General features: G+C 47.4%; 10 protein-coding genes across 10 annotated transcripts; 7 read left to right on the forward strand and 3 right to left on the reverse strand.

Moving 5' to 3' along the window:
- Window positions 1-563: 563 nt before the first annotated feature.
- Pdw03_8311 (Serine hydrolase FSH) lies at window positions 564-1317 on the forward strand (the record flags this gene model as incomplete). The annotated part of the gene is made up of 3 exons (XM_014677967.1): window positions 564-605; window positions 661-760; window positions 818-1317. The coding sequence occupies 3 exons, from the start codon at window positions 564-566 to the stop codon at window positions 1315-1317; spliced, it is 642 nt and encodes a 213-aa protein (XP_014533453.1).
- Window positions 1318-3807: 2490 nt separating this feature from the next.
- Pdw03_8312 (Dienelactone hydrolase, putative) lies at window positions 3808-4816 on the forward strand (the record flags this gene model as incomplete). The annotated part of the gene is made up of 4 exons (XM_014677968.2): window positions 3808-3852; window positions 3911-4080; window positions 4134-4389; window positions 4442-4816. 4 exons carry the CDS (start codon window positions 3808-3810, stop codon window positions 4814-4816), a joined length of 846 nt encoding a protein of 281 aa, XP_014533454.2.
- A 657-nt stretch (window positions 4817-5473) lies between these two features.
- On the reverse strand, window positions 5474-6011 carry Pdw03_8313 (Sugar isomerase (SIS); the record flags this gene model as incomplete). The annotated part of the gene is made up of 2 exons (XM_066101923.1): window positions 5474-5758; window positions 5808-6011. 2 exons carry the CDS (start codon window positions 6009-6011, stop codon window positions 5474-5476), a joined length of 489 nt encoding a protein of 162 aa, XP_065957006.1.
- Window positions 6012-7544: 1533 nt separating this feature from the next.
- Window positions 7545-8376, forward strand: Pdw03_8314 (uncharacterized protein; the record flags this gene model as incomplete). Its single annotated transcript, XM_066101924.1, has 5 exons — window positions 7545-7665; window positions 7947-7954; window positions 8007-8095; window positions 8157-8164; window positions 8294-8376. The coding sequence occupies 5 exons, from the start codon at window positions 7545-7547 to the stop codon at window positions 8374-8376; spliced, it is 309 nt and encodes a 102-aa protein (XP_065957007.1).
- An 842-nt stretch (window positions 8377-9218) lies between these two features.
- Pdw03_8315 (uncharacterized protein) lies at window positions 9219-9896 on the reverse strand (the record flags this gene model as incomplete). The annotated part of the gene is made up of 3 exons (XM_066101925.1): window positions 9219-9443; window positions 9501-9578; window positions 9867-9896. 3 exons carry the CDS (start codon window positions 9894-9896, stop codon window positions 9219-9221), a joined length of 333 nt encoding a protein of 110 aa, XP_065957008.1.
- A 335-nt stretch (window positions 9897-10231) lies between these two features.
- Pdw03_8316 (V-SNARE, putative) lies at window positions 10232-10827 on the forward strand (the record flags this gene model as incomplete). Its single annotated transcript, XM_014677969.1, has 3 exons — window positions 10232-10339; window positions 10515-10746; window positions 10808-10827. 3 exons carry the CDS (start codon window positions 10232-10234, stop codon window positions 10825-10827), a joined length of 360 nt encoding a protein of 119 aa, XP_014533455.1.
- Window positions 10828-12449: 1622 nt separating this feature from the next.
- Pdw03_8317 (Acetylglutamate kinase, putative) lies at window positions 12450-15233 on the forward strand (the record flags this gene model as incomplete). Its single annotated transcript, XM_014677970.2, has 3 exons — window positions 12450-14828; window positions 14884-15124; window positions 15178-15233. 3 exons carry the CDS (start codon window positions 12450-12452, stop codon window positions 15231-15233), a joined length of 2676 nt encoding a protein of 891 aa, XP_014533456.2.
- A 911-nt stretch (window positions 15234-16144) lies between these two features.
- Pdw03_8318 (Rad21/Rec8-like protein, N-terminal) lies at window positions 16145-18479 on the forward strand (the record flags this gene model as incomplete). Its single annotated transcript, XM_014677972.2, has 6 exons — window positions 16145-16163; window positions 16229-16265; window positions 16326-16466; window positions 16525-16659; window positions 16724-17192; window positions 17250-18479. The coding sequence occupies 6 exons, from the start codon at window positions 16145-16147 to the stop codon at window positions 18477-18479; spliced, it is 2031 nt and encodes a 676-aa protein (XP_014533458.2).
- Window positions 18480-19756: 1277 nt separating this feature from the next.
- Window positions 19757-21230, forward strand: Pdw03_8319 (Outer membrane protein, beta-barrel; the record flags this gene model as incomplete). The annotated part of the gene is made up of 5 exons (XM_066101926.1): window positions 19757-19825; window positions 19918-20406; window positions 20470-20790; window positions 20852-21146; window positions 21202-21230. 5 exons carry the CDS (start codon window positions 19757-19759, stop codon window positions 21228-21230), a joined length of 1203 nt encoding a protein of 400 aa, XP_065957009.1.
- A 2866-nt stretch (window positions 21231-24096) lies between these two features.
- On the reverse strand, window positions 24097-27168 carry Pdw03_8320 (Chitin synthase; the record flags this gene model as incomplete). The annotated part of the gene is made up of 7 exons (XM_014677975.2): window positions 24097-24234; window positions 24289-24925; window positions 24981-25164; window positions 25227-26073; window positions 26144-26505; window positions 26579-26999; window positions 27082-27168. 7 exons carry the CDS (start codon window positions 27166-27168, stop codon window positions 24097-24099), a joined length of 2676 nt encoding a protein of 891 aa, XP_014533461.2.
- Between the last annotated feature and the right edge of the window lie 239 nt (window positions 27169-27407).

Here is a 27407-nt window from a genome sequence, read left to right on the forward strand (position 1 = left end):
TTGTGGGAAGTTGAGATCAGGTTAGCTCAGGGGCGGGAGTTGAGTAGCCATTAGAATTGGCTTGGGCCAAGGCATAACCCCATTTCTGTTTCCGCATTTGGTGCGAGGTATGAAGGTCAAGATCTCTCTGATCTTACCAAGATTTCCCCATTTGTTCATCTGACAATACCTAGGTGTAGGGATGGATTTCGAAGGTTGTCTTGATAAATATATGCAAGGTAGGAACAGGCCTGTGGAATGTTGAACTTGGTACGGAGTAATTCCAGACCTTTGCATCTTTTTGTCGACCTTTGTACCTTTTTGTCAACCCTTGCACATCTCAAATCAGACCATGCCAAATCCATCGCCAAACTAGTCCTGCAAGTCACCCCGCAAGTTGACCCCCCTTGCATCTCTCGAGACTTCCTTCTCCTGGCCACCTGTCCTGTGGAATTTTCTTTTTCTTTGCCTCGGCAAATCTCGCGATAGCACAAAATTCCGAGCTGTTTCCCTTAAATCACTTGCTGGACAATCTACACTATAAGATTGGAAGCATTGAGGCACAAACACCCAAACGCACCAAAATGCGATTTCTTTGCTTACACGGAGGCGGCACAAATGGCGAAGTATGCACAGCTTCAATTCAAACATAGACATCTAGACTGTATTAACCGGCTACAGATCTTTGAAATCCAGATTGGAGGCCTCCGCCAGATGCTAGAGAAAAGCGGCCACCGCTTCACATTCATGAACGGAAAGATGAGTGCCAATGTCGAAGAGGGTAAGCTCTGTTCCTGACCAATTGCATCAACCATCTACTCACCCAAATTCAATTCAGAACTCGAAGGCATAGTGGACGGCCCCTTCTATAACCACTACGCTCGAGGTTCCTCACCAGGCTCTAGCGTCCTCGAAGCGTTCGATCATACCAAGCGCTTTATCGCAGACGAAGGCCCATTCGATGCGGTGATAGGCTTCTCACAAGGTGCGGCATTAGCAGCCTCACTTCTAGTCCACCAACGCAGGACACGCCCAGCTGAACCGCCGCTATTCCGCGCCGCGGTGTTTATCTGCGGCGCAGCACCGTGGGAAACCACCGGACTGAAGCATATCGTCCCGCAGCCGGATACGTATCCGATTACAATCCCGACCGCGAATATAGTTGGCAAGGCGGATGCGCTGTTCCCTGAAGGCGTTAGCTTATATGAGCTTTGTGAGCCCACCAAGGCGGCTTTCTATGATCATGGTTCTAAGCATATGGTTCCATTTGATGCGAAGAATACGGAGGAGATGGTTAGGGTTATCGAAGAGACTGTTGCGAAGGCTAGTAGGGGTTAGCTACCAGTGGTTGGCTGATAACGAGATAGTGGGAGTTTGGGGATATAGGGACTCTATGCATACCATCAACTACCGAGGTGATACGCTTCCTACAATTTTTTCCCTGTGGTTTTTTGGATCTTGTAAGGCTGTGGGGTAACCTATGACAGGTATTTCGGCATAGACGAAAGGATTGAGATGACGAAATATTGGTCTATGTTCCTTTCTCTAGATTTCAACAAGATTAATAAACTTTCGCTCTTTCTCAGTGCCACACTCAAGAGCCAATCTCTGCTAAGTGTTCAACACACCTTCCCTATGTTGGTGGGCCATACAGAGTAGGATGAAAGTGGATCAACAAGGACTGATGGGTTTACTAAGATTTGTGAACAATGCACATCCATGAATGTTTGGGTGCACTATTTCGGTGGAGCCGGCGGCTTCCAAGAAAGAAAAGTCTCAATCTTTGATTTTAATTTGGTGCAACATTTAGACAACATGGCGTGTATCTCTAAGGTTCGATATTCAGATAAATTGTGTGAGCGCGCTAAGGTGGGATGATGGCGTTCAACGTGTAAATTATATAGGTAGGCGCGATCACCAGCGCTTGAGCAACGAATCGTTGTTTGGTTGAATGTAACCGATCGACAATTGATGCCCCTATTTTCCACTGACGCCAGTACATCAATCTCTCAGATTTCTAACAAGTCGCTCCGAAATGCAGGGGCGATGGACGTTATACCACCCACTGGATCTCTTCGGCTGATCATCCGTTTTCAAGCTATATCAGCACTTCATATTTGTTTACTTGAGATACCCAGTATCTCAGCCAAGGTCATGGTCAGTAAATGGAGTGTTACCCCGTGAATTCGCTAATGATGATATAATGACGTTCTTTCAATCACCGCTGCCGTCTTAGCTTTGCTCGAAACTACAATCAACATCTCCAATTATCTCAGGGTCGCCTGCTCACGCCAATAGGCTCAACCAAGCTTACCCAAAGGGCATCACGAGAATATACAGATTACTAAGAGTGTGATGAAGGTGATCCCACTAGTAGATCAATATACGAGGGATAGTTCGACAACGTTGTGAAAAGAATAAACACTACGAAGACAAACATTGCTCTAGCACAAGTTGCTAGTATTGGACTTGCACATGATAACCAAAGCGATGAAATCGCCAAAACAGCTAAAGATTAGGAATATACTGAAAAGTCAGGCTCTATGTGGCAAGCGTCCAATATTTTCCCGCTCACAAAGTTCAGACAATGGTGCCCAAAGGATGTGTCCCAGCATGAAGCCGAATAACAAGATACGTATATTAAGGTGTGGCCGTAAGTTCACCAGTGCCAAGTTCCTTTGCGGTGCGCGGGATGGCGGGCGAGTATCTAGCAAAATGGTTGGATAGGAAACTCTTTTTACAGGAAGATCTTTCGATTAAACTTGTGTCAGTGGACCAAAAGATTTTTAAAGATAGTCAGTGACTAAACAAAAGAAAAAGATGATGCGTTTCTGACATCACTTACTCATGGTAACCCATAAAAGAATTGTGGTGAGGGAGATTTTCCGCCATTGTAGGCTCCGTAGCCTACGCAGGCTCAGCTTTCTCTGCACCTTGGGTTAAGATTATGAAGAGGTTTCTGGTACAAAATCAACCTAGACAGTTAGGCTAATGAATCAAAGCCTAATGGCAATATGTGTTGGGTGGACACTTTTACCTTTGTAGTTCGATGGATTGGTAAAGAGGCTTGTTTCCAAGGTTGACTTGACATCGGCCTCTGATACCAAAATTAGTAGTGAGCTCCGATCCAAAAGTTATTCCCGAGGTCAACGGTGGGGAGCTCTAAGTCCGGATCCGAGAGCTTCCGCCAGCCTTCTCGGGACAACGGCTCTTGAGTGGATATAGTGCACAGTGTTATCGATGTTTGTACGGAATAATTGATTTGTTTTCTCGGGTTAGTAAACCCATATCTCCTTCGGTCATCCATACGTGCCCTGTAGATCTATGTACCAAAAAAGGTCCTTTTATCCCTGCAAATTCGGATGTTGGCAAAAATTGCTCCGTACACGTCCACAACATCCCCACACGGGCTAGGCTCGTCAATCTTTTTTTGCTGCCATATGGTGCCCGAAATGCCAGTTTAAATTCAATCTTTGGTCGTGTCACCATGGCTTCTTCTTTATTGGGTTGCTAGATCGAGTGATAAATTCAGAGTAAACTGTAGAGATTACTCTACTCGGATTAATTTTCTGAAGTGGGATTTCCCGGATAAGTTGTACGGCATAGAGATCTGTCAAAAGCCTTCTGGGTCCAGTCCCGTCTAACGCCAGATATGTGGTCATGTACGGATCGAATTTCTCTGGAGTTCTTGTTATTTCCAGATATTGTCTGGTTACTACGTAGAGGGCTTGCTTTTCGCGGCTGCTTTTTGAGTTTGCCAAATTGTCTCATTCACGCTCGGCCCTCGGAGTGGAGAGCTTGCACTTAGGCTCTACCTAGACACGTCGTATGCATAAAGACTGGACGATCTCGCTTAAATTTGATCTACTTCGGGTTCGTGTCCCTGGTGTCATTAGACGTGGTAGTTTCCCGATAATCTGAACTTTCCAAGACTAGGGCACCCTACTTTCATTCTTCTGGAATGGCGTCCCACCCGCCTCAATCTTGCTGCTACCAAGGATTCAAACATGACGGACGGCCACAAGGCGCATTGTCGATGCTGGGTGACTTCGAAGTCTATATCAGTCATCCTCCTTCCAAGTCGGAAAATGGGATTTTGATGTAAGTCCCTAGCAATTCCCCCCCTGGAAGTTCAAAATTCTCACCTTTGGTAGACTCACGGATATTATCGGCCATCATTTGACAAACGCTCAACTCATCGCGGATCAGTTTGCCACAAATGGCTACTTTGTTCTTATGCCTGATCTTTTTTACGGTGATGCTGTGCCTTTGAACAAGCCGGGGGAATTCGATATGGAGAAGTGGAGAACCGGGGGGTATCACCCGGAAGGAAAGAATCATCTCCCCTCAACCGTTGATCCAATTGTGGAGTCCTGCCTAAGGGAAATGAGGACCCAATTTGACTGCAAAGTAAGTATGTCCCGAATCAAACAAAGTCAAATCACCATTGATCAGGGACTAGAGAATTGGTGCTGTGGGATATTGCTTCGGTGGCAAGTATGTTGTGCGGCACCTGCACCCGGGAAAAATAGACGTGGGCTATACAGCACATCCATCCCACATTGAAGAAGCCGAGCTCAAGGCCATCCAAGGCCCACTGGCTATTGCTGCAGCAGAAACTGACGGAATTTTCTCTGTTGAAAAACGCCATGTATCAGAAGGTATCTTGAGGGAGTTGAGTCTTCCTTATCAGATCAACCTCTATAGCGGTGTGGAGCATGGCTTTGCGGTGCGTGGCGATCCAGCAATCCAAGCTGTAAGATATGCGAAGCGAAGTGCTTTTGTGCAAGGAGTTGAGTGGTTCAATGAGCATTTGAATCAGGAGGACATAGTCTAGCTTGCCTGTCTCGGTGCGAGAGACCTCAAAAATCGTGTATCTAGCTTTCCAATCACACAACACAGTCCAATATTTAGCCCAACGCAATATCATTTTAAAATGACACTGGACAGAAGACTGGATATTTCTTAATGCATTAATTCTACCTACGTTTCTTCGTTCCTCCAGAATAATTTATGGATGTTACAGGAGGCGATTAAGGGACATCGGCAAAGGATGAGCGAGTGGGGTATATTTCCAGTCGCACTCTGAAGCCAATATCTACGTTCGGGGTTACCAGTCTAACCTCAACTGAAACTAGCTCAACAATGACAACCCTGTTCCAAGCGTAGGTTGATGCTCCCTAGCTCAGCGGAATTTATCACCTCATTTGAAAATTTCTCTTTACTCCTACAACTTTCATTGCATAGAAAGAATTGGAAGGATCTAGTGGTTTGGGCGATTTGATTCATAGTTGACATGACTAGTAGTCGGATTCATCTAAGGTGCATTTCAGTTCAAGAGTCACCAGGAAAGTCGACATCACTTGAAATACAACGTTAATCCCAGTGGATGAGACAAAAATGACACGAGCTTCCATGGACCACAATGGATCGAACTGTACTCTTATACTAAATGTCATTTTTCACAAGCCTTTTCATAGGCTGATCCACCGCTCTACTCGATAGTGACAGACTTGGCCAAGTTTCTTGGGAAGTCAACGTTCAGCCCCTCGGCCACAGCAAGCCAATAGGCCATGAACTGCAAGTAAATCACATTGAACAGACCCTGAAGAGCATCAACGGTACGTGGGACCTCAGTTTTATCCGTGCTTGAGCTCACCGGAAATGACGGCTTCACAGTAGAGGTAGGAGATTTCCTTGATCTTGAGGGCTTCGGGACCTCCTTGATCTGCTCGGAGATGTTGGCATGGCTCTCCATAATATCGATACGGCGCTGGTCCTTACGAGCGGTCTTCACTTAGTACCAAGGCAAACATGACCAAGCAGACCATTTTGGAAGTATAGGCCTTGGTTGATGCGACACAGATCTCCAGACCGGCATTGATATGGACACCGTAGTGTGTCAAGATGGAGATTGAGGATCCTACAACGTTAATGACACCCACGGTCATAGCACTGCGCCCAAGGCAGTAAGCATAGATCCATAAGAGAGTCCGCAGTTTCACCAGACTGAGAGACAAAAACACATACATCCTCACGGAAGACAGGAGCTCGTCTATCTAAAAACTCTGAAGCTAGTTCGACAGCATCCTGGATCTTCGTTGACTCCTCGAAGATACCGCGGACCACGATATAGGAGTGGTTGACTCAAACCACCAAGTGTCACGGCCCTATTCTCAGTGTTAAGGTGACCACGCATCGCATTGATGACGGATTCTGGTTGTTCAAAATTCTCTTTTTGCATAAATTAGTTGAAGTTACCCTTCATCATCTCTTGTAGTTCAAGCTCGATGGTTTGACTAACACGGACATTCGAGGTACCAACTTCCTCATCTATACGGTGAACATTAAGCTGACCATCGTTAATTTGAGCAATATCATCTTGAAATTTGTGGCGATGCCATTGTGAACAATGACAAACTCCGACTTCAGATTGGACCTAGGTTAATGGCATCAATTTTATAGTTTTACACTAGAGATCCGCAATGCTGTTGGATGCATACCTGTGGGGGTGGCAGTTTGTACCGGATGAGGAGCCGTGGTCGCCCGACGAGTGTGTGCAATACCGGCGTGCGATTCGAAGACCTTGGTGAGATCAGGATGAAGAGCCTTGTGACTTTACCGACTTCCTTGTAGATGAAAATCTTTTTCTTCTTGTCGCCGTCGATTGCAAGTCCAGCTGAATCATAGCCACGGTAACCCAGGCGTGAGAGACCTTTGTTTTCATTTTTATCTACGAAGAGGCTAAGTTGGGAGCTTCAAGCTGTCTGTTGTACCATTGAAAAGTGTGTCAAGAATCTCCTTTCCTTTCTTCTCCACGAATTAATTCACGTAGTCGAAGATTCAATTGCCTTAATCAGCGACTCCCCAAGTCGAAGATGATTCTGAATCTGGCTCACATGCCACATAGCTGATCTGTGTACACTGAAAAGTGAAGGTAGTGAGGGAGAATGGAGTTGAGAAAGGCCCTAAATCGAGTGTGTATTTCGGAGAGGGTGCTTTAAAAGAGGGTTGGAGAGAGGCGTTTTGGACGTGTAGAAGTGGTTTGGGGCAGCGGTATAATCAGCGGCGTAGATGACTTTATAGGTGGGATATTTTAGGAATGACTACAAATTGAATGTTACTTGTTAGTTCTTTGGCCTCAATACCTATAGGCAAGGATGGCAACAAGATTGACACAGATATCTAGTGGGGCATTACCGGACTCCGGTCTATAAACAGTCTACAAGATGACACTTAGATAGATCGATAACCGTAGTCAACTTAACTACATTCATAAGCTATACGGATATAATGAACAAACGTAAGTAAAATATTTGTTACACTCAATGCTGATGGAACATGATTTTCCCTGTACAAGACCCTGTAAATCCATTTACGCGAAGTGAGCAATTTTACGCGAATGACATGGGTCAAAACAAAGTAGGCCCACCAGCGATACGGAGAGGTGGAGAGAATGGGGCCAGATATGGTGTTGATTATTGACCAGGGGGCGATTCCAACCATTTACCATATGAGAGAGGGGTTTGTTCAGGCATATTCAATAAATTTCTATAGTCCATTCGATGTCTATATGGAAGCTAATCTTCCTGCTCAACTCTGCTCTGAAAAGTGATCTATATGCTCCTCTCCGCCCCTACACCAAGACCGGGGGTGCTTTCCCTAATATATTTACGGCACTAGACGGTGAACTCCACATGAAGCTGAAAAATTCCGTCGCCCAGCTTTTCTTCTTTTCAAATGCAGCAACTATTGAATGCTTGGTCGACGAAGTGCTCCATGTAATCACTGAACAACAGGATCGGTGTTTCTAAACGGACGGTGAGGTCTTTGATTTGAGCGAGTGGCTCTAATTTTTTTCACTTTTTATGTCATGGGATCAACGACATTTTTGAAAAGATTTTCGTCTTTAGAACGGGTGAGAATGTTAGGGAATTCTCAGTGACATCTTTCATTTCATGATACAGGCTGCCTGGTACGGGTTTCTCCTTTCCAGTAACAAGGCCAGATGCTGATGACCATTGCAGATGATGCAAATTCCGTGGCTGGACAAAGTGTTGTATAAGAGTCATCTAGCTGAGACCTTGCAGCAGGCACCAAGAACCAGTATCATGAAGTTCGTTGGACAGACTGTCTATGAGAGAGAGAAGCTAGCTAAGGAGAGTGAATCCATCTAGCAAGACAGGTGAGTAGGGCAATTTCATGGACAAATGAATCGTGCCACAGCAGCGCGATCCAATAGTTTCCCCTACGTCAGAACCCGTTGTCAAAAATTTGAATAAAAAAAAACATACCGTACTGACCAACAGTGTAGGTTCGTCAGTGCATAGAGAACCTCCAACGTTTTGGCCTGCTCCCACTCCGTTGGCACGAAAACCGCCACACGCAATCTTCTAGCCAGCTCTTGTTTCCTTGAAAACTTGCGCGGTGAGCTCCTCCAGGCAAATATCTCGCGCCCTTGTCCATATTGGAGCGAATTGAGCGGACTATCATACCTAGATACGTGTGTCTATGAGGCCCTTCTAATTTATCCTCCATTCGATATATCCTTGAAACCTATAGTTCCTGTGGAATCTTGATTTCTACCTCCATTCAGATCGGGTTTACCTGGCTAGTAAGACCGCTCTGAAAATGGCCATGCTGGAGTGGTACTGGCAGCTGCGAAAGAACGAAGTTAAGACCTGAGGGGTGTCACTAGGGTTTCTGGCCACGGTTTGACGGCTGGTTTTGCAGGCAAGTCCGGGGCCCCGCCTGTGCAGCATCATTCAGTCAAAGGAGAGCTCATTGCCTCGGTTGTGGCGGGAAAGAGGGATCAAGGTGTGGGAAAAATTGCCATGAAGGGTCGTGGGTTGCAGCGGTTCTAGCTTTAATGAGCCCCGATGTGAATTTCAATCACTAACCGCCTCGAGGCCCACCGGACTAACGTAGGTGGTGCGTAATGCAAAACATGCAGTTTTCCCCAAAGCCCCGCGATGCGGAGCGAGATGAGGGGTGTGTACGTACATACTGGGTACATAGATCAACATATAACCCGTCCCATCCTACCGGATCATTTCTCTGTGGCTATTGGCACAGTAAAATCCCTATTGATCCTGATCTCTACCAGCCCACACATTTGATCCTTCCCTGTCCCATATTTTGGTTGATTTTTAAATGACTGAACCCACGAATTCCGTCCAAGAGGCCTTGACTTGAGTGAATGTTTGCCAAAAGATTCTGGACAAGAATACGAAATGGCATCATGTTCGAGTACTGTATTCCATGCACTCATCTTGATCCATGTTGTTTCCGGGACTGAGGTTTACTCCCGAGATTTCGTCCTTCCTCTCTTTTCGCGCCGCATCGTACGCACACTGATAAGGCTGAAGATGTGATGATGGAAACATAACGCTAGCAGGAGGAATGTAGTCCCTAAATGGACTGAAGACTACAGCGGAGTCGTATGTTCCAGTTCTCGTTGTAATCTATTGGCCTAGTTAGTCAGTTGGCGGTCTGAGTTGCCTAGGTGACCTTTGGATTACATAAATAGGCTGCAGAATTGCTGCCTGGATTGTCCCAAGGCTCCTTGGCACTGAGATACCAAGGCTGTCGGCTGGGAGCTGGGATCCTGACAAGTTGGATAAGAAGTGGTAGAGAATAAGGTGGTAGGAGGCTTTGGCTAGTAGGAAAGAAGTGGAAAGGACAATGGCGTCAAAATGCACGGCCGAAGTGGGTTCAAATTACATCAAATCCTGTAATTTTACCTAAGGATAGTGCCTGTTTGCGGTAAATACATTTGATTTAGTGTTAAGCTTGGATGTACACCACTTATTCTAGCCCGAGTTAGAAAATAATCAAGTTTTCTTTCACCATTAATGCCAGTGATCGGAAACTTGAAAATAACTTACATTCAAAACCCCAAAGAAGGGAGCCAGCATAGTATGCTTTGTTCTGAGAGAGCGCCACAGCACGTGACTTTGGGCAAAGCCGCCTCAGCGGCAACTTGTCTGCTTCGCTCCAGACAACACCGTTAATCTCCTCCGTCACTTGCCGTTGCGCTACATCCCAATCTCTATCATCCTACGATAGATAGCTCTTACTCTATACCCAATTTTTGCGTCGATTCTAGTCCCCCAGACTTTTCTTTCGCTGCGCTTCCCCATCAAAACAGTGCAACCCCTAGCGTTCCCCGAGGTCGTCTACTAGACACTCCCAATCTCCGGCCAATCCGAATCCGAGGTTTTTGTTAAAAAATTCTTTCACGACTTCCATAATGGCTGCTACCGAACAACCCTACGATCCCTATATCCCCTCTGGTTCCACTGGAGCCTCGGCTGCTACCGGGCAGCATGGCAACCAGCGAACTGCCGCTTTGCAAGCAGTAAGTCAATTCTCGACGGTCTTTGACTTCTAGCGACCCCAGTCATTGAGTGAACATGCAAATATTATCTGGTGGAAGGTGCATGCTTGTTGTCTTGTTGTCTTGATGATATATCAAAATGAGAAGGCTGGGGCGGTTGATTCCCGCAATGGGGCTGACATGGTATCTTCTGTAGCAAATCGATGACACCGTCGGTGTGATGCGCGAAAACATCAACAAGGTCTCTCAACGTGGTGAAAACTTGGATTCTCTCCAGGATAAGACCGACAACCTCGCTGTCTCCGCTCAGGGCTTCCGCCGTGGTGCCAATCGCGTGCGCAAAGACATGTGGTGGAAGGACATGAAGATGCGTGTGTGTCTAGTCATCTGCGTGATTATTCTCCTCATTGTCATCATTGTGCCGGCCGGTAAGCACTCCCTGGCTTTCCCTGGTCTGACTTTTCAGCTCGCCATTAACACCGTACACAGTGGTCGCCACCAAGCACTAAGCACTTCAACTGTGCGCAACTTACGACTTCTCTTTGGACATGGCATCTTGACTTTTACTGGGCTTACTGTTGTTGGGGCCGTGCGGCCTTTTCCGTTTTCTTCGCAGCCGCTAATACCTCCTGCTGTTTTTTTCTGGGCGTGTTTTCAATGACCAAATCCTCTTTGACTTTTCCATGCAACGAAACGAGATCATCTGCTTTTGGGTTGTGTCGCTACATGCGATCCGGTCGACGAGTGAAGATGTGAATGATACTTCCATGACGCCGTGTTTAAGTATGCTTACCACTTTGCCATTCGGATGCTTTCTCACTACAATGAATCTCCATCTCCCTTCTTGTGCTTTTATGCTTTTTATTGCATCCCCAGTCTTGTTGAGATCCATGAAAAGCACCACATGTAGTCATGCAATGTGGAACGTTGGTGTAGAACCACCCTCCGAAGAGCAAAGACAACATCATCTCTCTTGTCTATTGAGTCTCAGTCTTCGCATGAGTGTGCACAAGTGGTGATGGAAGAAAGCAACTGAGTTTGACAGTAGGTTGGAGGGTCTACTTTCCGATTTTGGTTAGATACATGGTTTATATTTGTAAATTTGCACACGTACAAGTCTATTTGCTGACACACTTGGGAGTCCACGTGGCCCAACCTTGGAAGACCCATCTGACCTGTGAAGTTCCAATTCGCCAATGAGAGCCTCCTGCAAGGAACCCATCATGTAGGCCCGAATCCTTTCGCATCAGGTGTCTATTCATCAAACTAACTTGATCTAAATGTCCTCAACAGTGGGTCTCTTCCTATAAGGTGTAGCAGCGCAAGTCTTGCCCTTCCTGACGAAATTTCCGGGAATTCATGGACCGGAGGATGTTAAGTTGGAGTAGGAAAAATCAGATAATGCTGGGAAATCTTGGCATGGGAACAAGTGTCCACCACTTTCGTCAATTAGACCACTTAGAGAAACCCTCGCAGAAGCCCTCGCATATGCCGTCGGCGGGAAGCACAGAGTGCTAGATCCAGCCAGGGTGGAGGGAAGTGGATAGCGGTTACCTAATGCAACGAGTGAGAGGAAAGGACAGGATCAGATAACTGAGACTAAACCCGAGCAGGATGACGTTTCACGATCTCCGAGCAGAAGAAGTGGGCTTTTTCGGAGGTACAATCATTTGAGGGAGTCTCAAGGAGATTCCCAGGTCGATGCCCGAGGAAAGTGAATTTCTTTGATTTTGATTTTTCTTGGTCCCGGTTATACCGCCACACAAATGTTAAGATTCCACATTAAGAAGAAAAATAGTCAAAGGAAAGCACTCTATTAGAAACATGACTCAAAAATTACCTGAAAACAAGAGTTGCAGAAGGTCACTTCATGAAAAATAGCGAGAATTAAATGTCGCATGCACAGAAAGATGGAGAACAAATCGCTCGCTAGACAGGGGTCCACCGCCTTCTCCCCGTCATTGGACCAAGTTATCGCTCCGAGGCTCGGCCGATTATCTGAAAAATATCTCTTTTGACTCAACACTTTTGCACCTTCCACCTACCTTCCACCTACTTATACAAATTTGGGGCCTCTCCCACCCAGGGCCGACCGTGAGACCATTGAGGCTGCCGCATGTGCGTTGCCAAGATGATGTCCCTTCGCTCCGCTGTGCGGAGAGCTTCGTGCAAGCCCATCCGTTCTCTCTCCGCACCGACGGCTCATCTGCGAGTCTCAGCTGCAAAGACTGCCACTTCCCTGCACCAGACTCGCAACTACTCCCGCTCGACGGATCCTCACCTGACCTCCACCCGCAGCACCGTCGTGCAACTGTTGAGCAATATTGGCTCCAAGCGCGAGGTCCAGCAGTACCTGTCACACTTCACCTCCGTGTCCTCTCAGCAATTCGCCGTGATCAAGGTTGGTGGCGCTATTATTACAGAGCACCTCCAGACACTGTCGTCCGCGCTCGCATTCCTTAATCATGTCGGTCTGTACCCGATCGTCGTCCATGGTGCCGGCCCCCAGCTCAACCGCATGTTGGAGGCGGCCGGCGTTGAGCCTCAGTTCGAGGATGGTATCCGTGTGACTGATGGCAAGACCTTGGCCCTCGCTCGCAAGCTGTTCCTGGAGGAGAACATGAAGCTGGTTGAGGAGCTTGAGCGCATCGGCATCCGCGCCCGTCCCATTACCGCAGGCGTCTTTTCGGCTGATTACCTCGACAAGCCCAAGTACAACCTGGTGGGTAAGATCAACGGTGTTGACAAGTCTCCAATTGAGTCAGCTATTGCTGCTGGGTGTCTGCCCATCCTGACCTCCATGGCCGAGACCCCCGACGGCCAGGTGCTCAATGTTAATGCTGATGTGGCTGCTGGTGAGCTTGCCCGCGCCTTGCAGCCCCTCAAGATTGTCTATCTTGCCGAGAAGGGCGGATTATTCAACGGTGACACCGGTGAGAAAATCTCCGCCATCAATCTCGACGAGGAATACGACCACCTGATGAGTCAGTGGTGGGTGCGCCACGGCACTCGCCTGAAGATCAAGGAGATGAAGGAGCTCCTCAGCGACTTGCCTCGCTCATCTAGCGTCGCAATCATCCACCCTGCTGATCTCCAAAAGGAACTTTTCACTGATTCCGGTGCTGGTACCCTGATTCGCCGCGGTAACAAGGTCCATGTGAAAACCTCTCTGTCCGAGTTTGGAGACTTGAAGGCTCTGAAGGAAGTGTTAATCCGTGATCGCGAGGGTCTTGATGCTCGTGCCGTTGTTGACCGCTACGTCGAGGGTATGAAGGAGAAGGACTTCAAGATCTACTACGACGAGCCCATGGAAGCTCTGGCCGTTGTGCTGCCCCCTCAACCCAACTCCCAGATGGCTCACTTGGCCACCTTCACCATCACCAAGTCTGGTTGGCTGACTAATGTTGCCGACAACGTGTTCGCCAGCATCAAGAAGGACTTCACCAAGCTAGCATGGACTGTCAAGGAGGATGATGAGAACCTGACCTGGTTCTTTGACAAAGCCGATGGTAGCTTGAGCCGTGATGGCCAGGTCCTGTTCTGGTACGGCGCCGAAAATGGCGAGGAAGTTAAGCAGCTGGTTCAGGAGTTCAACGCGCACGGCCGCCAGATGTTCGGTGATATTAACCTTGAAGCGCGCCTTCACCGTGCGGCTGAGGCTGCCGCAAACATTGGCAAAGGCTTCGGCGCTAGCGGTGCTTCTGCTGAGCAGAAACGTGGGTTCTCAACCGCCACCAATGCCCTGCGCATGACCCGTGCTAAGCGTCCCACCGTTGCCGTGAACTCTTTCCGCACCTATGCCACTACCAACCCTAACCCTCCCCTTGGAGAGAAGAACATCTCCAACACCCAGCCTGCCAAAATTGCTCTCATTGGTGCCCGTGGTTATACCGGCCAGGCCCTGATCAACCTTCTCAACGCTCACCCTAACATGGATCTTCGTCACGTCTCATCGCGTGAGTTGGCTGGTAAGAAGCTCCAAGGATACGAAAAGCGCGAGATCATTTACGAGAATCTCAGCCCCGAGGATGTCCGCAGGATGTCTGCCAACGGTGACATCGACTGTTGGGTGATGGCCCTGCCCAATGGGATTTGCAAGCCTTTTGTCGATGCCGTTGACGAAGGTTCCAAGACGGGTAACGTCATTGTTGACCTGAGCGCTGATTACCGCTTCGACCCTAAGTGGACGTACGGTCTTCCCGAGCTCGTTGAGCGATCTAAGATTGCCCAGGCTACTCGCATTGCCAATCCCGGATGCTACGCCACCGCTGCTCAGCTTGGAATTGCTCCTCTTGTTCCGTTCCTTGGCGGCCAGCCCACCACCTTCGGTGTTTCTGGATACTCCGGCGCGGGTACTAAGCCCAGCCCAAAGAATGACGTGCAGTTCCTTACCAACAATCTCATCCCCTACAGTCTGACTGACCACATCCACGAACGTGAGATCAGCGCACAGCTGGGCACCAGCATTGCGTTCATTCCTCACGTCGCGGTTTGGTTCCAGGGTATCTCTGTAAGTGCCTGCTGACTGCTTATCGATCCTTACAATTGCTAACACTTATATCAAGCACTCTATCAGCATTCCTCTGAAGCAAAAGATGACTTCCCGCGATATCCGTAACCTCTACCAGGATCGTTATGCTGGTGAGAAGCTCGTCAAGATCGTGGGTGAAGCCCCTCTTGTCAAAGACATTGCCGGCCGCCACGGTGTCGAGATCGGCGGATTCGCTGTCCACTCCAGCGGCGAGCGCGTGGTTGTCTGTGCCACAATTGACAATCTGTTGAAGGGTGCCGCCACCCAGTGCTTGCGTAAGTGTTGAATCCATTTAATTCATCAGCCATGACGCTAACGAACTCAATAGAAAACATGAATTTGGCCCTGGGTTACTCTGAGTATGAGGGTATTCCTCTCGACTAAACTACCACTCGAAGGCAGTGATGAGTAGCTATCAGTGTGTGCTCGTGTGCTGTTCGTGCATGTCTTTTGTCTCATACCCCCCGTGCATCCTATACATCGCTCTGGGTTGGAGATTTCTGGGGGGTTCCTATCAATTTTCAGATCTTCTATAGTTGATTATGTCTACCATTCTACTTCTGTCAAAAGAGTGCGGTCTCTGTTGGTCTTGGTCCATTTTTTGCTCCCTAGAATTCTGCTGTCTCCTTTCGGGCGACCCATCGTTTTTTATCCCCTTATGCCCAGCTGACATACAGTTTCTCAAAGAGTCTCAAGAATAAGTGAAATCTTTCTTCCTTCTAGTTTCGGGGTGTGACCTAGTCCCCGACGAGTTATTCTCTATCCCAGGACCACATACGAGTCGGTTTGGTTTATTGAACGATTGGAAATGGGAAATCAATTCAATCGACTGTAAATTAGAGAACAATGCATTTTAACTGGAACCTATAACCCTAGCTTGTAAGAACTGTGGCTTTAAGCGTGGTCCATATGCTGAGATGCACAACGCATCTGTTCACCTCAGTCTCAAGGGTCTTGTGCTCGGGCTGGTGGATTTGCACACCCTCGCATATCAACTCTCCACTTTCTCCATCTTCCTTGTATCCTCTTTTCCCGTCGTTTTATCAACCGTGTTCATCGAGGGCATTTCATGGTACCTTTCACTCACTTTTATCCAAACCACTGCAGAATCACCCACTCACAACTCTGGCCCACAGGCAACCAGCCGTGATATCTTTCTTCCTCTCCAACATCCACTCTTACCAAAAAGCATTTCGTCTGATCCAATGTCACTACCCCTAGCCTGCACCTGAAAATCCAAACTGTGTGAAGAGTCGAGGGCCTGAGACTCACTCGAGTCCACTTGAGCCGCAATCATGTTTTACAGCCATGAAAGTAAGTCTGAGGTCTCTGCACATCGTTATCTCGAACCAAACGCTCACTCGCTTGTCGCGCTCTAGTCCTCACCTCGCCAGAACATGGTGTCGCAACAATATGGTAATGACACTCAGGGCTTCCAGGATTATACCGCCAGGACTGATGATGCTCTCTCCACAGGCTAGTCGCTACGCTGGGATCCAGGTCCATTGCCAGAAGACTGAACCGAAAAGCCATCCTGGACGTGGATGTCCCCAATGCATGCCGAGTTATTATCAATCCGGACGCACCTATGGCCCTTCGACTGCAGGGGAGCTTGTTGTGAGACCTGTTTCTCGGTAATTTCTCCACGGGTATGCTAACAATTTGCCTGTGTTAGGTATGGTCTTTCTCGAGTGTATAATCAACAGTGTGGTTACACGCTACTTGACACACAGACGATGCATGACAAGATGGTCTCCAAGCTGAAGATCATCCCAGGGAGTGGGCTTGATCCCGCTGCCGGAAAAACCAGGTGAGTTCCACTGATTGGTGGCATCAGTTTTCAAACTATTGGTTAGATTTTAACCTCATCCCAGGCCCAGCAATCTGATATTACCTTATGACCCGTCCTTCTTCCCCGAGACAGCCCTCCCGGGACTTGATATTGACTTGTCATACTTCACTGCCACAACGGACGATAGCTCGAGCCAACTCAGTGGTCTCTGGACCAAGTCACCCAACAGTGGCTTGTCTGGCACTTCGCGACATTCAAGCCTGCACCTTGAGCTCCCGTCGGATGATGTCCTGGGAGAGGGTACTATCCTAGGGATCGATGAGATCAATAGGCCTGCGCAGAAGACAGATGCTTTCCACAACATGACGGGGCTAGAACCAGCCAATGAAGAAGGTGTACTCCTTCAGCCTGACTTTGAATTTGACGAGGATGGCAATATCATTGAGCTTGGTGACAGAGGGAAGATCCCTCCCGTAAGGAAGTCCACTGTTGGTCTGAGGGAAAGCGAAGGACTGAAAGACAACCAACAACGCCAGCTTTATGAAGACTCGGTGGGTAGCAAGCATCCATGCCGAAACCAAAAGGCATCCACTGACTCTGCTCGATAGATGCAGAATGATAACGAAGAAGTTAGATTGACCGAGACTAACGACATGATGGAGCTTGACACCCAGACCGCAGGTCTGACAATTCCTCAGACAAATGAAGGCCTGGATGGGTTTGAAGAAACAATTGAAATTGAAGTTACGAAGAAGCGCCGGGTAAGACGCCCAAAGGAAATCATCTCCGACGATACCACGGCGCTTCGAAATATGACGATGGCCCAATGGCCCAATGGGTACGTTGCGAACATGACGTACGCAATGAAGCAAAAGCAGCAAAATAAGATTCCAGCCATTTCGAAGAAGAACGCTGCTTTCTGGGTTTTCGGTCAGGGAATCGGCTCGGTCGGAGTGGGATTGGGAATGGACCATGAAGCGCATCCACTTCGCCTCTTCTCGGGCGAGAGTCTGTTTGAAGCTGTTGGTGGATACCCTCGGCGAGAAGGGCGGAAGCGCAGCGCAGATGACAGTGAAATATCAGAGAGACGTCGAGTACGCGCAAGAGAAGAACAAACAGAGTACCTCAGCCGTGAGAACATCGACCGCCTCAATATGGAAGTTGAAGTCGGCCGTGATGCCCCTTCCAGTCTCTTTGACGACCACTCGTCCCAGATGCCATGGAACGCCACCGCTTCTATTCAAAGCTCTCGGCAAAGACATCGATTCGGCAGTCTGAGTGAACTGTCTTCTCAAGGACGCAAGGCCCGAAGCCGTCTCACCAGCGCCAGTCCGCTTGCCGGGCGCAGCTATCTAGGGGGACAGGACCGACTTAGTCTCGAGCTACTAGGTGATTTCGAAGACGATCTAAATCTTACCCAGTATCTTGAAGGCGAGCTTGCAACAGACCGCGAGAAAATCAGCTCACTATCGCCAAGCAAGCGCTCTGCTCTCGAACGTGCCAAGTCAACCCTTGATCGGGAAAGCTTGAATTTCATAGATTTCATGAAGACCAAGATGGGTGCTACTGAAAAGAGCAACGCAGGAAACAGAGTAAGTCCGAACAGCAACGAGTCCAGCTCGGTCGCGGCCAGACTTGAGACCACATTCGCAAATCTTCTTCCCCCTGGGAGTACTACGCGAGCTGTCGCAACCCAGGCTTTGATGAACATTCTCACGCTCGCTACAAAGGGTGTACTGCATGTTCACCAAGACGGGTACATCGACGAAAGCACGGAGTGGGCAGTCTGCTATCGCTATGGTGAGATTTTCCTGCGACTGTCTGGAACCCAAGTGTGAACCGTGCGCAATGGGCCCAAATGAAGAGCATGAATGACGTCGAACACATGATTGATGGCGCATTGTCGAGGAGTTGAAATGCAAATGGAAGAAGATATGGGCTCTGCTCATTCGTGCGCAGCTGGTTCCATCGCTATAAAAGAACGCCGAAAATGTATGGACGAAACTATTGACGCGATCTGTGCTGGGGGTATTGCATTACCGGAATGCGCGGATGGAAGATGGAAGAACATCTTTACAGAAGTGTAAGAGAAAAGAGCAAGAGAAGGTGATATGGCACGGGTAAGGAGGTAAAGATCATTCGAACGGATCTACAAGTCGTGGATTTTTCTTAATTTTTCAAAGCACATTTATACCCCCCCCAATCTTACCAGGAACCTGTATGTTATAATTGAAGTAGTTGACAGTATTGTGTATGGGATACGGAATAGCACAACAGGTTCAGTAACAGTAATAATACCCGGAGATGTTTCGATTGCCAACCTTGGAAATGAACGGAACAAGTATACGAGGGAAGTATAGAACGGAAATATGAATGTGTCAAAATCTTCTTTCAGAGACTTGCTTCTGTTGTTCATATTCCTTTTCTGTTTTGCTTATTGCGTGAGACTCACATAGGAAAATTGTCTTCCCCCACCAAATCCAATCATAGAAGTCTCTGATCCGAGTGTGCCTCGTTTGCCCTGAAACCTCCGACTCGGCAATCGATAAGCTTACAGGCTTCCACCTCTAGGACTATGAGAGATATTTAGGTTCATAGCCGAGTAACTTTCTATAGGGATTATTCAAGGCCTTCGGTTTGAACTTGCCTTTCAGTAGGTAGCTATTCATGGTTCATTCCTTGCACATTTCAGATTTCTAGGGTCATGGTTCTAGGGCCCCGACCACCGGTCTCATCCATTGGCCGATGTTTCGAGTTTAATCAAATCATACCAGCTCCGTAGGTAGCAGCAAGTGATGACGTGTAAGCGAAAAGATAAACAAGTGAAAACTATCATATTGTAAGAGATTGAATAGACCAACAGGTAATAGCTGTACAAAGTAGGTAATATACCTCCAGTACAGGTAGTGGCACGTACCGTAAGCAGTGCTCCAAATTACGCAGGGCGCGTAACCCGCGTATTCTCCTGTCTTCATCTTTCCATTTTCTTTTCTTCTCTCACCCTGACCCCTCCAACTTTACAACCCATACGCGCCCTTACCCATTCGTCTTTCGACTTTTTTTGTTTGCTATCCTGGAAATTATTACTTCCCTTACTCCCCTTGTTCCCCTCATCATGGGTCGCACTGTCGACCAGGAGGTACACGCGGCATTTGTCGAGTTTCGCGCCAAGGAAGATGACAAGGTGCGTGACTGTGTATTTCGTAATATTTCACCCACGACCTGTCTCCGTCACTAACATACGAAAACCCGTTTTGGGGTTTGTGCATGTCTTAGTGTCTCTCCGTTCAGTGTATATACTGCCAACAAATTCGAGCAAAGAACACTTCGCGACAGAAACAACATCTTCTTGAATGTCCAGGTCTGCGCGGTCACCCCAACGCGCCTCAGCCTTCCCAGCCCGCCCAGGCCGCCCCTAACGGAATCGGTCCTCCAAATGGCTACCCCGGAACTCCCAATGGCCCGACAGCCACCCCGACAGGTCCAACTGGTCCTAGTATCCCAACTCCCAATGGCACCCTCATGACCAACGGTGTCAACCCTCATGCTACACCTTTGCAGACCCCACTCGGCGCTCTCCAGAACCGCGCCACAATGGCGACGCCGGTTCCACCTACCGGTGCTCCGTCCGCGCCGCCAAGCGCCGTGCCTTCGCGTCCGACTCCCAAACCAAAAGCCAAGACGGCAAGTTCGAGCTTGCCCGCGCCCCCACTAGACGATGTTCATGCAGCTTTCGTTGAGTTCCGCGCAAAGGAAGAAGACAAGGTACGGCGATGGAACTCGGCTACCATCTACGTTTGAATATAAAAAGCTAATAGTGTGAAACAGTGCCTATCCGTCCAATGCATTTATTGCCAGCAAGTTCGTGCGAAGAACACCAGTCGCCAACGCCAGCATCTGCTCGAATGTCCTACCTATCTCAGCGTGATGAAGGACTCGATCCCCGCCAACAACTTGCTTCACACATTCCCTGAGGGCGACGTCGCCCGATCACTTCAAATCCCTGCGCCATCCCTGGAGCTGGATTTCCGTATGAGCATCAAAATGAACCCCAAGGTCTCTGTTGGCCCCAGCGTCTGGGGCCAAAGAGAGTGGGTGTCGTTCGTCGGCGGCCAATGGGCTGGTCGATGGGGCAAGGGTATCGTTCTGGTAAGGCTGAATCTCAACCCCCCAATCTCTCCTTGTCCAGCGTTTTAACTTTAGAAAACAGCCCGGTGGTCAAGATACACAGATCGTTACCAAGGACTCCACTACCAACCTTCGTGCGAGTTATATTCTTCAGACTGTCGATGAGCCACCCGCATTTATCATTGTGCGCACAGAGGGATGGTTGACAGGTGCCAAGGATGTTCTCGAAAAGGTTATCGATGCCAACATGGCAGATGGTGTCAACCCCGGGAGCTACAAGTACCGAGTCAATCTTTCCATGGAGACCGGCGATGAGCGATACACATTCTTGAACACCTTGATGTGGATCGGCAGCGGTTGCCGCAGAGGTCATGAAGGTAGGCTTCTTGAATAACTTAAGCTGTGATTGTTCTGTACTAACTGGTCGCGCAGTCATCTTCGACTCGTTCCGTGTCAACTAGGTTAATGGCCTTGTCACCCGATGCTGTCTTGTCCGTTATTCAGCGAGTTCGTATCTTTTTAAACTTCAACCTTGTGATGGGAAAACGGTGTTTCTACTTTGCCATTTCTTGATACGCGGCGCAACGTTTCTATGATTCAATTCTTTTCACCGCCACGACTATGTTCTTCCGGCTCTCTTTGTTTGATCTCGAACCATGGTATATCTGAACCCCTGATGTACCATGTGTCCGCCGCAAGTAAGCAGATTTTGAGCTCTGCGATATGCTTTGCTCTTAATTTATTGCGTCCTTTGTGGGTCTTCTGATGTAATTCTTTTATGGCTATTTATATCAAAATCGTCGGCCTTGTAAGGTATTGCTTGCTTTTGAGATGTTTCTTGTTATCTTGATCTCGGCTTGTCATGCCCTTTCTTCAACGCGGGCTCCTCCTTTTTCGAGCGAAATTTCCGACCAGATTAAATATGCAACAATTCTGAGTAGTCATGTTTCAATGGTAGGAATGAACATCGTTCCAAATTTGTATCCTTTCTTCTTTTCGTGGTCTTCGTGCAGAAAATCATGTAGGTGACTCTATATATCGTACATACACTTGCCTATGAGCACAACGCTATCACTATCTCTACACCTGCAAGCATGTAGTCTCTTAGAGCAGCCTCGGCAAATTCAAATGCAATTTAAATTAACGGAAATGGACGATGAAGATACATTGATAGTTTTTTTCAGATTGGAACAATAGAGAACGAAATATATAACCCGCTGTCTGGTACCGCAAGACCGTACCTAACGCCAACGGTATATACCTGTAAGTACCACTAAATATAAACTTCGAATATTTCACAAAACTTTGTTGAACATCATCATTATTTATGGAAATTAAAGAACTTCTTCCCTATCTCTAAGAAAAACAGTGGATACCATCAATACAAGAATACCATACCAAATCCACAGACTGAAATGCAAGCAGGTATTACGCACTAGTTCAATCATATGTGTATGGCAGAGAGGGATCAATCCCTTGGTGAAGAAATTTCTTGATATGGATTAGCCCGATCGAGAAAAAATGTAGCGACGGCATTCAGAGGCTTGCACTCAAATATGATAGCCTGGAACAACGCAAGAGAGGATGGTGTCAGCGGTAGGATCTGCTTCAATGCGGCCTGATCAGATGCTCACTCTTTGGTATTCTTCCCCAGCTCGAGGGCAAGGTCGGCGTCTTCTTGAAGATTTACAATTGTAACGATAAACCAATAGGCAATAGCACTGTAGCAAATGGTGTAGATGATGGATTTGCGAGTCGGTATCTTGTTACGAAGAAGTGAAAGCCCACCGGCTTCAATTTTTGAATTGAGATATGTCTGAAATAATCCAATCCGAAAGTATCTAGTCTGGCAGACCGGATCTCTGCGGAGTTTCATGTTGAGTGTCAAATTTGTGACGTATCGAGGTAGTTGAAACAATCGGTGCACCTTTCAGCATCCAGGTAAGGAGTTCAAATGACGTGCTTCGGGAGGAAACTTCCTATCGAGGATCATGAAGACTCTCTTTTTGACAGTGCTCTCGAATTGCCGGAAAACATTCTTATGGTAGATCAGGCTGTTTCGAGCACACTGCGTTGGTCAAGAGTAAGACTTGGTAGATGGAATAGTTGATGCTGAATTGTAATTTGAGCATCGTAGACCGAATCATCTACAACCCCGGTTTTGATCCCACGTGAATCGTTATAATGAGGACTTTGGATAGAGTGGACGACTGGCAAGACTTCATTCCTCGAGTTGCCTTCATCAAATTGATGATCAGGTGTTGCTCGTCGTCGGGAACTACAGAAAGAGCCGCGGGAGCAACCACCCTAGGGGCAAGTGCCCAGATATTTGGGCTTTACAGCCCGCCATTGAGTACAGGAGATGTCTGCATCCTGGCAATTGCCACATGGATAGTGCCTATCGCACCGGACCTGTATATCATCTGCTTTACAGATTGTAGATTGGCTATGAAATTTGTTTCCTAGAAGCTATAACCTTGCGTTAATGATATGGGTCATACAGCAGTTGCAACTAGCATCGGGTGAAGTTGGTGGATTGGCTCAGGCAAGATGGACCACTAGTGAAGACCACTGTCTGTCGAGTAAAAGCTCGGTCGACATACTTAACTTCAACTGATTTGATATCTCTATAGGAGTGAAGTAACAAATTAGTAAATTCAGACCTGGGGGACCCTAAAAACAATGAGCAAGTGCACCAGATTAGAAAAATTTCCCCCCACCTTGTGAACCGGCTTATATGCGGAATAGGCAGCATTGATGGATTCTGCGGGGTTTCAAACATTTCTTGGCACCAATGAGTCCAATTAATCTTTTAAAATGGTCGCAAACAGTCTGGGGAACGTTAGGAGTGTTCAAGGGTACTTCGGGAACAATTCAGAGGTAGTTATGATCATAAGCACACATCACATACATAGGTGTATGCATTGCATGTGTCGGGCCGCATAACTCCCCGGTCAATCATCCACGCAAATATTGATAAAGTACTGTCACAACTACTCCGCAAGTCATACTTCTTTTTAGGGCCCTTTTTGGGCCCCGCGGGACCGAGGATAAATTTTACCAGCAAAAGGTGGAACCTGGGGGAACCTTCTTTGCAACCATGGTACTGTTTAGGCTTTTTAAACTACACTTTGCGCCATGCCGAATCTAGAAATACAAGCTCATCATCATAATTGGACAATGTTAAATTTTTTTTGGATTAAATCACGACAGTATCTACAACCTTTGAATGATCCAGGATGAAATGGGGAAGAATGAGAGAAAAAAAAATTGCAGAGAATATTGAGTCTTCAAAGATCGAAACGTGGTTACCAATTTCGAGCCTTTTCAACGTCTGGAAACACAGCACAAGACTCCGGTCTTCGCTAGGAAATAAAGTGCTCCAAAGAATCTGAAAATTGAAAGACCAGAAGTGGCCCACAGAATGATCTTGAAATACCATGCCGTACGAGGCGTAGATGTAGACTATGTCGGTCAGTGCGTGTTAACAACGGAAGAATGAAGTCAGGCACAACTTACCGTTAGGCAAAGCCTGTCAATGCTGAGGTTGTTGATACACAACGCCAGAAGACCATTACTGAATGTCCACAGCAAAACGAGATTCGTTCGGAATGCTTTGTATGAATCGTCTAGGGCCACCCCTTCGTTCTCAATCGGTTCTTGCCAGGGAGTCAAGGCTCGCTTCACAGTGGTTGCAAATTGCTCATCAATGTCGAATTGAGGTTTATCTAGCTCTTCAACAAAAGGTGTTTCATCATCCTTTTTCGTTTGCGCCGATGGAAGTTTTGCAGTGGTATCTGATCCCTTTGTGCCCCATGAAACATCATGCCAATTACAAAATGCATAGACCATGAGAACGTTGATCGAAGAAGGCATTCCGAGGAAATAGGCCCACGACGAAGTAATCATATGCCAAGGATCGGCGTAGAGTATGCTAGAAAAGAAGTAGATTCCGTATGTTGAGATCAAGGCAATTAGAACAAGTCCACCAGTTGAGGAAATGAAGCCGGAGACGAGTGCCGCAAAACCATGATCAAAATCAAAAGTGAGGTTCTCGGGTGTCATTGCCTGCGCAACAAGATAGAACGACAAAATGAGGAGATAAAGCTGGACCACAGAAAAGTAGAGGAAGGAGAGAGTGTACAGAAGTTTTGATCTGTGATTGAACGTTAGTTACAAGCGACTACCCATCTCTAAGCCCAAATGCTTACCCCTTTGGACGATTTCCGAGCGCTAGAATGAATTGAAGCATAAGGAATGTCAGATAGCCGATTTTCAACATGTTGTTGACAATCGGGGTAGCCTCATTGCCGAAAGGCCAACCTTTAAACTTGTTAGTCGCACTTGGTGTTCCCACAATGTCCAAGATGACGGAACTTGTGAGCCAGTAGGATGCTATTAGACTTTAGTAGTCTGGCAGATCACCAACATACCCCTAAAGGATATCATCAACTTACCGAGTGAAAGCCATGTCATGATCAACTGGCAAATGTTGTAAACCAACTGGATATGAAGCAGCAGCAAACGAAAGATACTATGCCCACTCTTATACATCCGGTTGAAATGCATGACTGAATATAGCGATGCCGCAAAGGAGCCATTCAGCCATCGCCGCCGTTGACTTAAGAACTCTGCTGGTCGTTCCGGCACGTCTGTTTCTCCTTTTGACGCCTTCACGTATGTGAGCAGCCACTTATTGCCGGCCTTTGCGACTAGCTCGAAGCAAAGGATGCGATCTTCTGCCAGAAACATATTCTTCTTAAAGATATTCATCCCATCAATTCCTTTCTTGCCAAGCTTCCGAGCTAGTGTGTGATCTCCATGGAAGTACTGCTCAAGAGGCCTTCCCATAATAGCGCGATATCGGTAGGCGGAAAAGGCACCCGGAAGAACGCTCACGTAGCCAAAGCTACTCTCTAAGGGTTTATCGAGGATGTTTGAGATTTTGTATTCAAAGTTCTGAGCCGCAACTAAGGGATTAAGGAGCTTCTTCCACCGGTAGCCGAGAAGCGCGTGAATCTCACCGCAGGCACCGCCGAGGTTCTTATCATTATAGAAAGCCTGCCATAGGGCGAGTAAAGATTTCGGTCCGGGTTTTGTGCCCGCATCGATCAGGATACAGATCTCGGGATTTAAAATGCGCCCAAATGCATTGAACAGCCATCGATGTGAGTTGATCTTCTTAGCATTCTTTTTCTTGAGGCAAAACATCATCTGTACCGGGGGCAGATTCATAGGGTCCTCTTTGTATGGGCGCACAAGCTCTTGCTTCGGGGTAACCGACAACTGTGTGGTGTACTCAAACTAGGAACCATCAGCATTTGAACATTTTCCTGAACATTGGAATCCAGAAGGGCGAGGTGGGATAACAGACAATGTGAGCGACCGTTTCTCTTCCATCCACATCTTGCTTCATCACGCCATCTTGAAAGACGCCAATGGTTGCCAGAACATCAAGTGTGTTTTTGTCGCAGGGATCCATGCCATCGAAAATAAGACAAACGACGATCTTCTGCCATGCAGGACCACCTCTATCCCAGAATTCTGTCTTCTTCAATTTGACAATATCTCGAATGTTTTGCATTACCCCATGCAGGGTTCGGGCAGTCAGTACTTTATCCTCGTTGTAGTATGTGACAGCAATGAGAAGTTCAGTGTGCCGATTGTACATCGAAGGACGGAGATTGTAACCATTGCGTAGGGAAAATTCATCAGGATCACATGTCGCGGCGGTGTCTAAAGATTTAAAAAAGAAAGTTAGCTTGTCACGAGGGGTTGAAATAAATGGCATATTGGTGCGACTGCTCACATCTCATTTGCGTGAATTCTTCAGAAAGTTCTCCTTCCGCATCTCGATATTCGGATTGAATAGCATTGCGTATAGGACTAGGTACTGGATAGTTGATACTCAAGACCGATCCTTGTGTTAACTTAATTCGCCGTGTTGGATATCGACGGATAGTGCTGCCCTTGTGTCGTGGCCCCGACTCTTTGGAAGAGGAAACAGCGGAGCCATGGTTAGAAAGGTTATGTAATCTGATCTGATCGGGAAGACCTAATGATTCCATTGATTGTGGCCTGTGACTTTTGACCTCAGCAGACGAAGAGTTGTACGGTCGACGAGTGGCTTCACTCGAAGCGACTGGGTTGTTGAGGGGACTGATAGAAAAGGCAGAAGAATAGACCGGGTGAAGTAGGGAGAGTGCGTGCTCAGTTGAAATTTCAGTATTCTGGCAGCGATCGAGAACGTCAGATCAGTTCGGCTTGCCGCATGTGCGCAGATCAAGCAATTTCCACTTCATACACACTTACCCTTGGGCAATGACCATCACTCAGGCTGTTGCTTCCATCATTCTGTGGTGCGTAGTGAATTGAAGAAGATATATTATAAGGATTCATGGTGTAACATTCTGTGCTCAATATTCAACAGGTACTTGGTGTAAGCTGGCAGACCGAAATGCAATGCCTGAGATCCCTGATGCCAAGCCGGTTCGAATTGAATAAGGTATGACAGACTGCACAGAAATGCCGAGCACACTCTTCAATTCAAAAGAAAGAAAGTCTAGTTTGAGAAGAATTGAAGGGTCTAACTCTTTCTTACCTGAAACGAAAGAATAACAAGCTAGAGCACTTCATCT

The sequence above is a fragment of the Penicillium digitatum genome, chromosome 3, assembly GCF_016767815.1.
Source record: "Penicillium digitatum chromosome 3, complete sequence".
NCBI classification, from domain to species: domain Eukaryota; kingdom Fungi; phylum Ascomycota; class Eurotiomycetes; order Eurotiales; family Aspergillaceae; genus Penicillium; species Penicillium digitatum.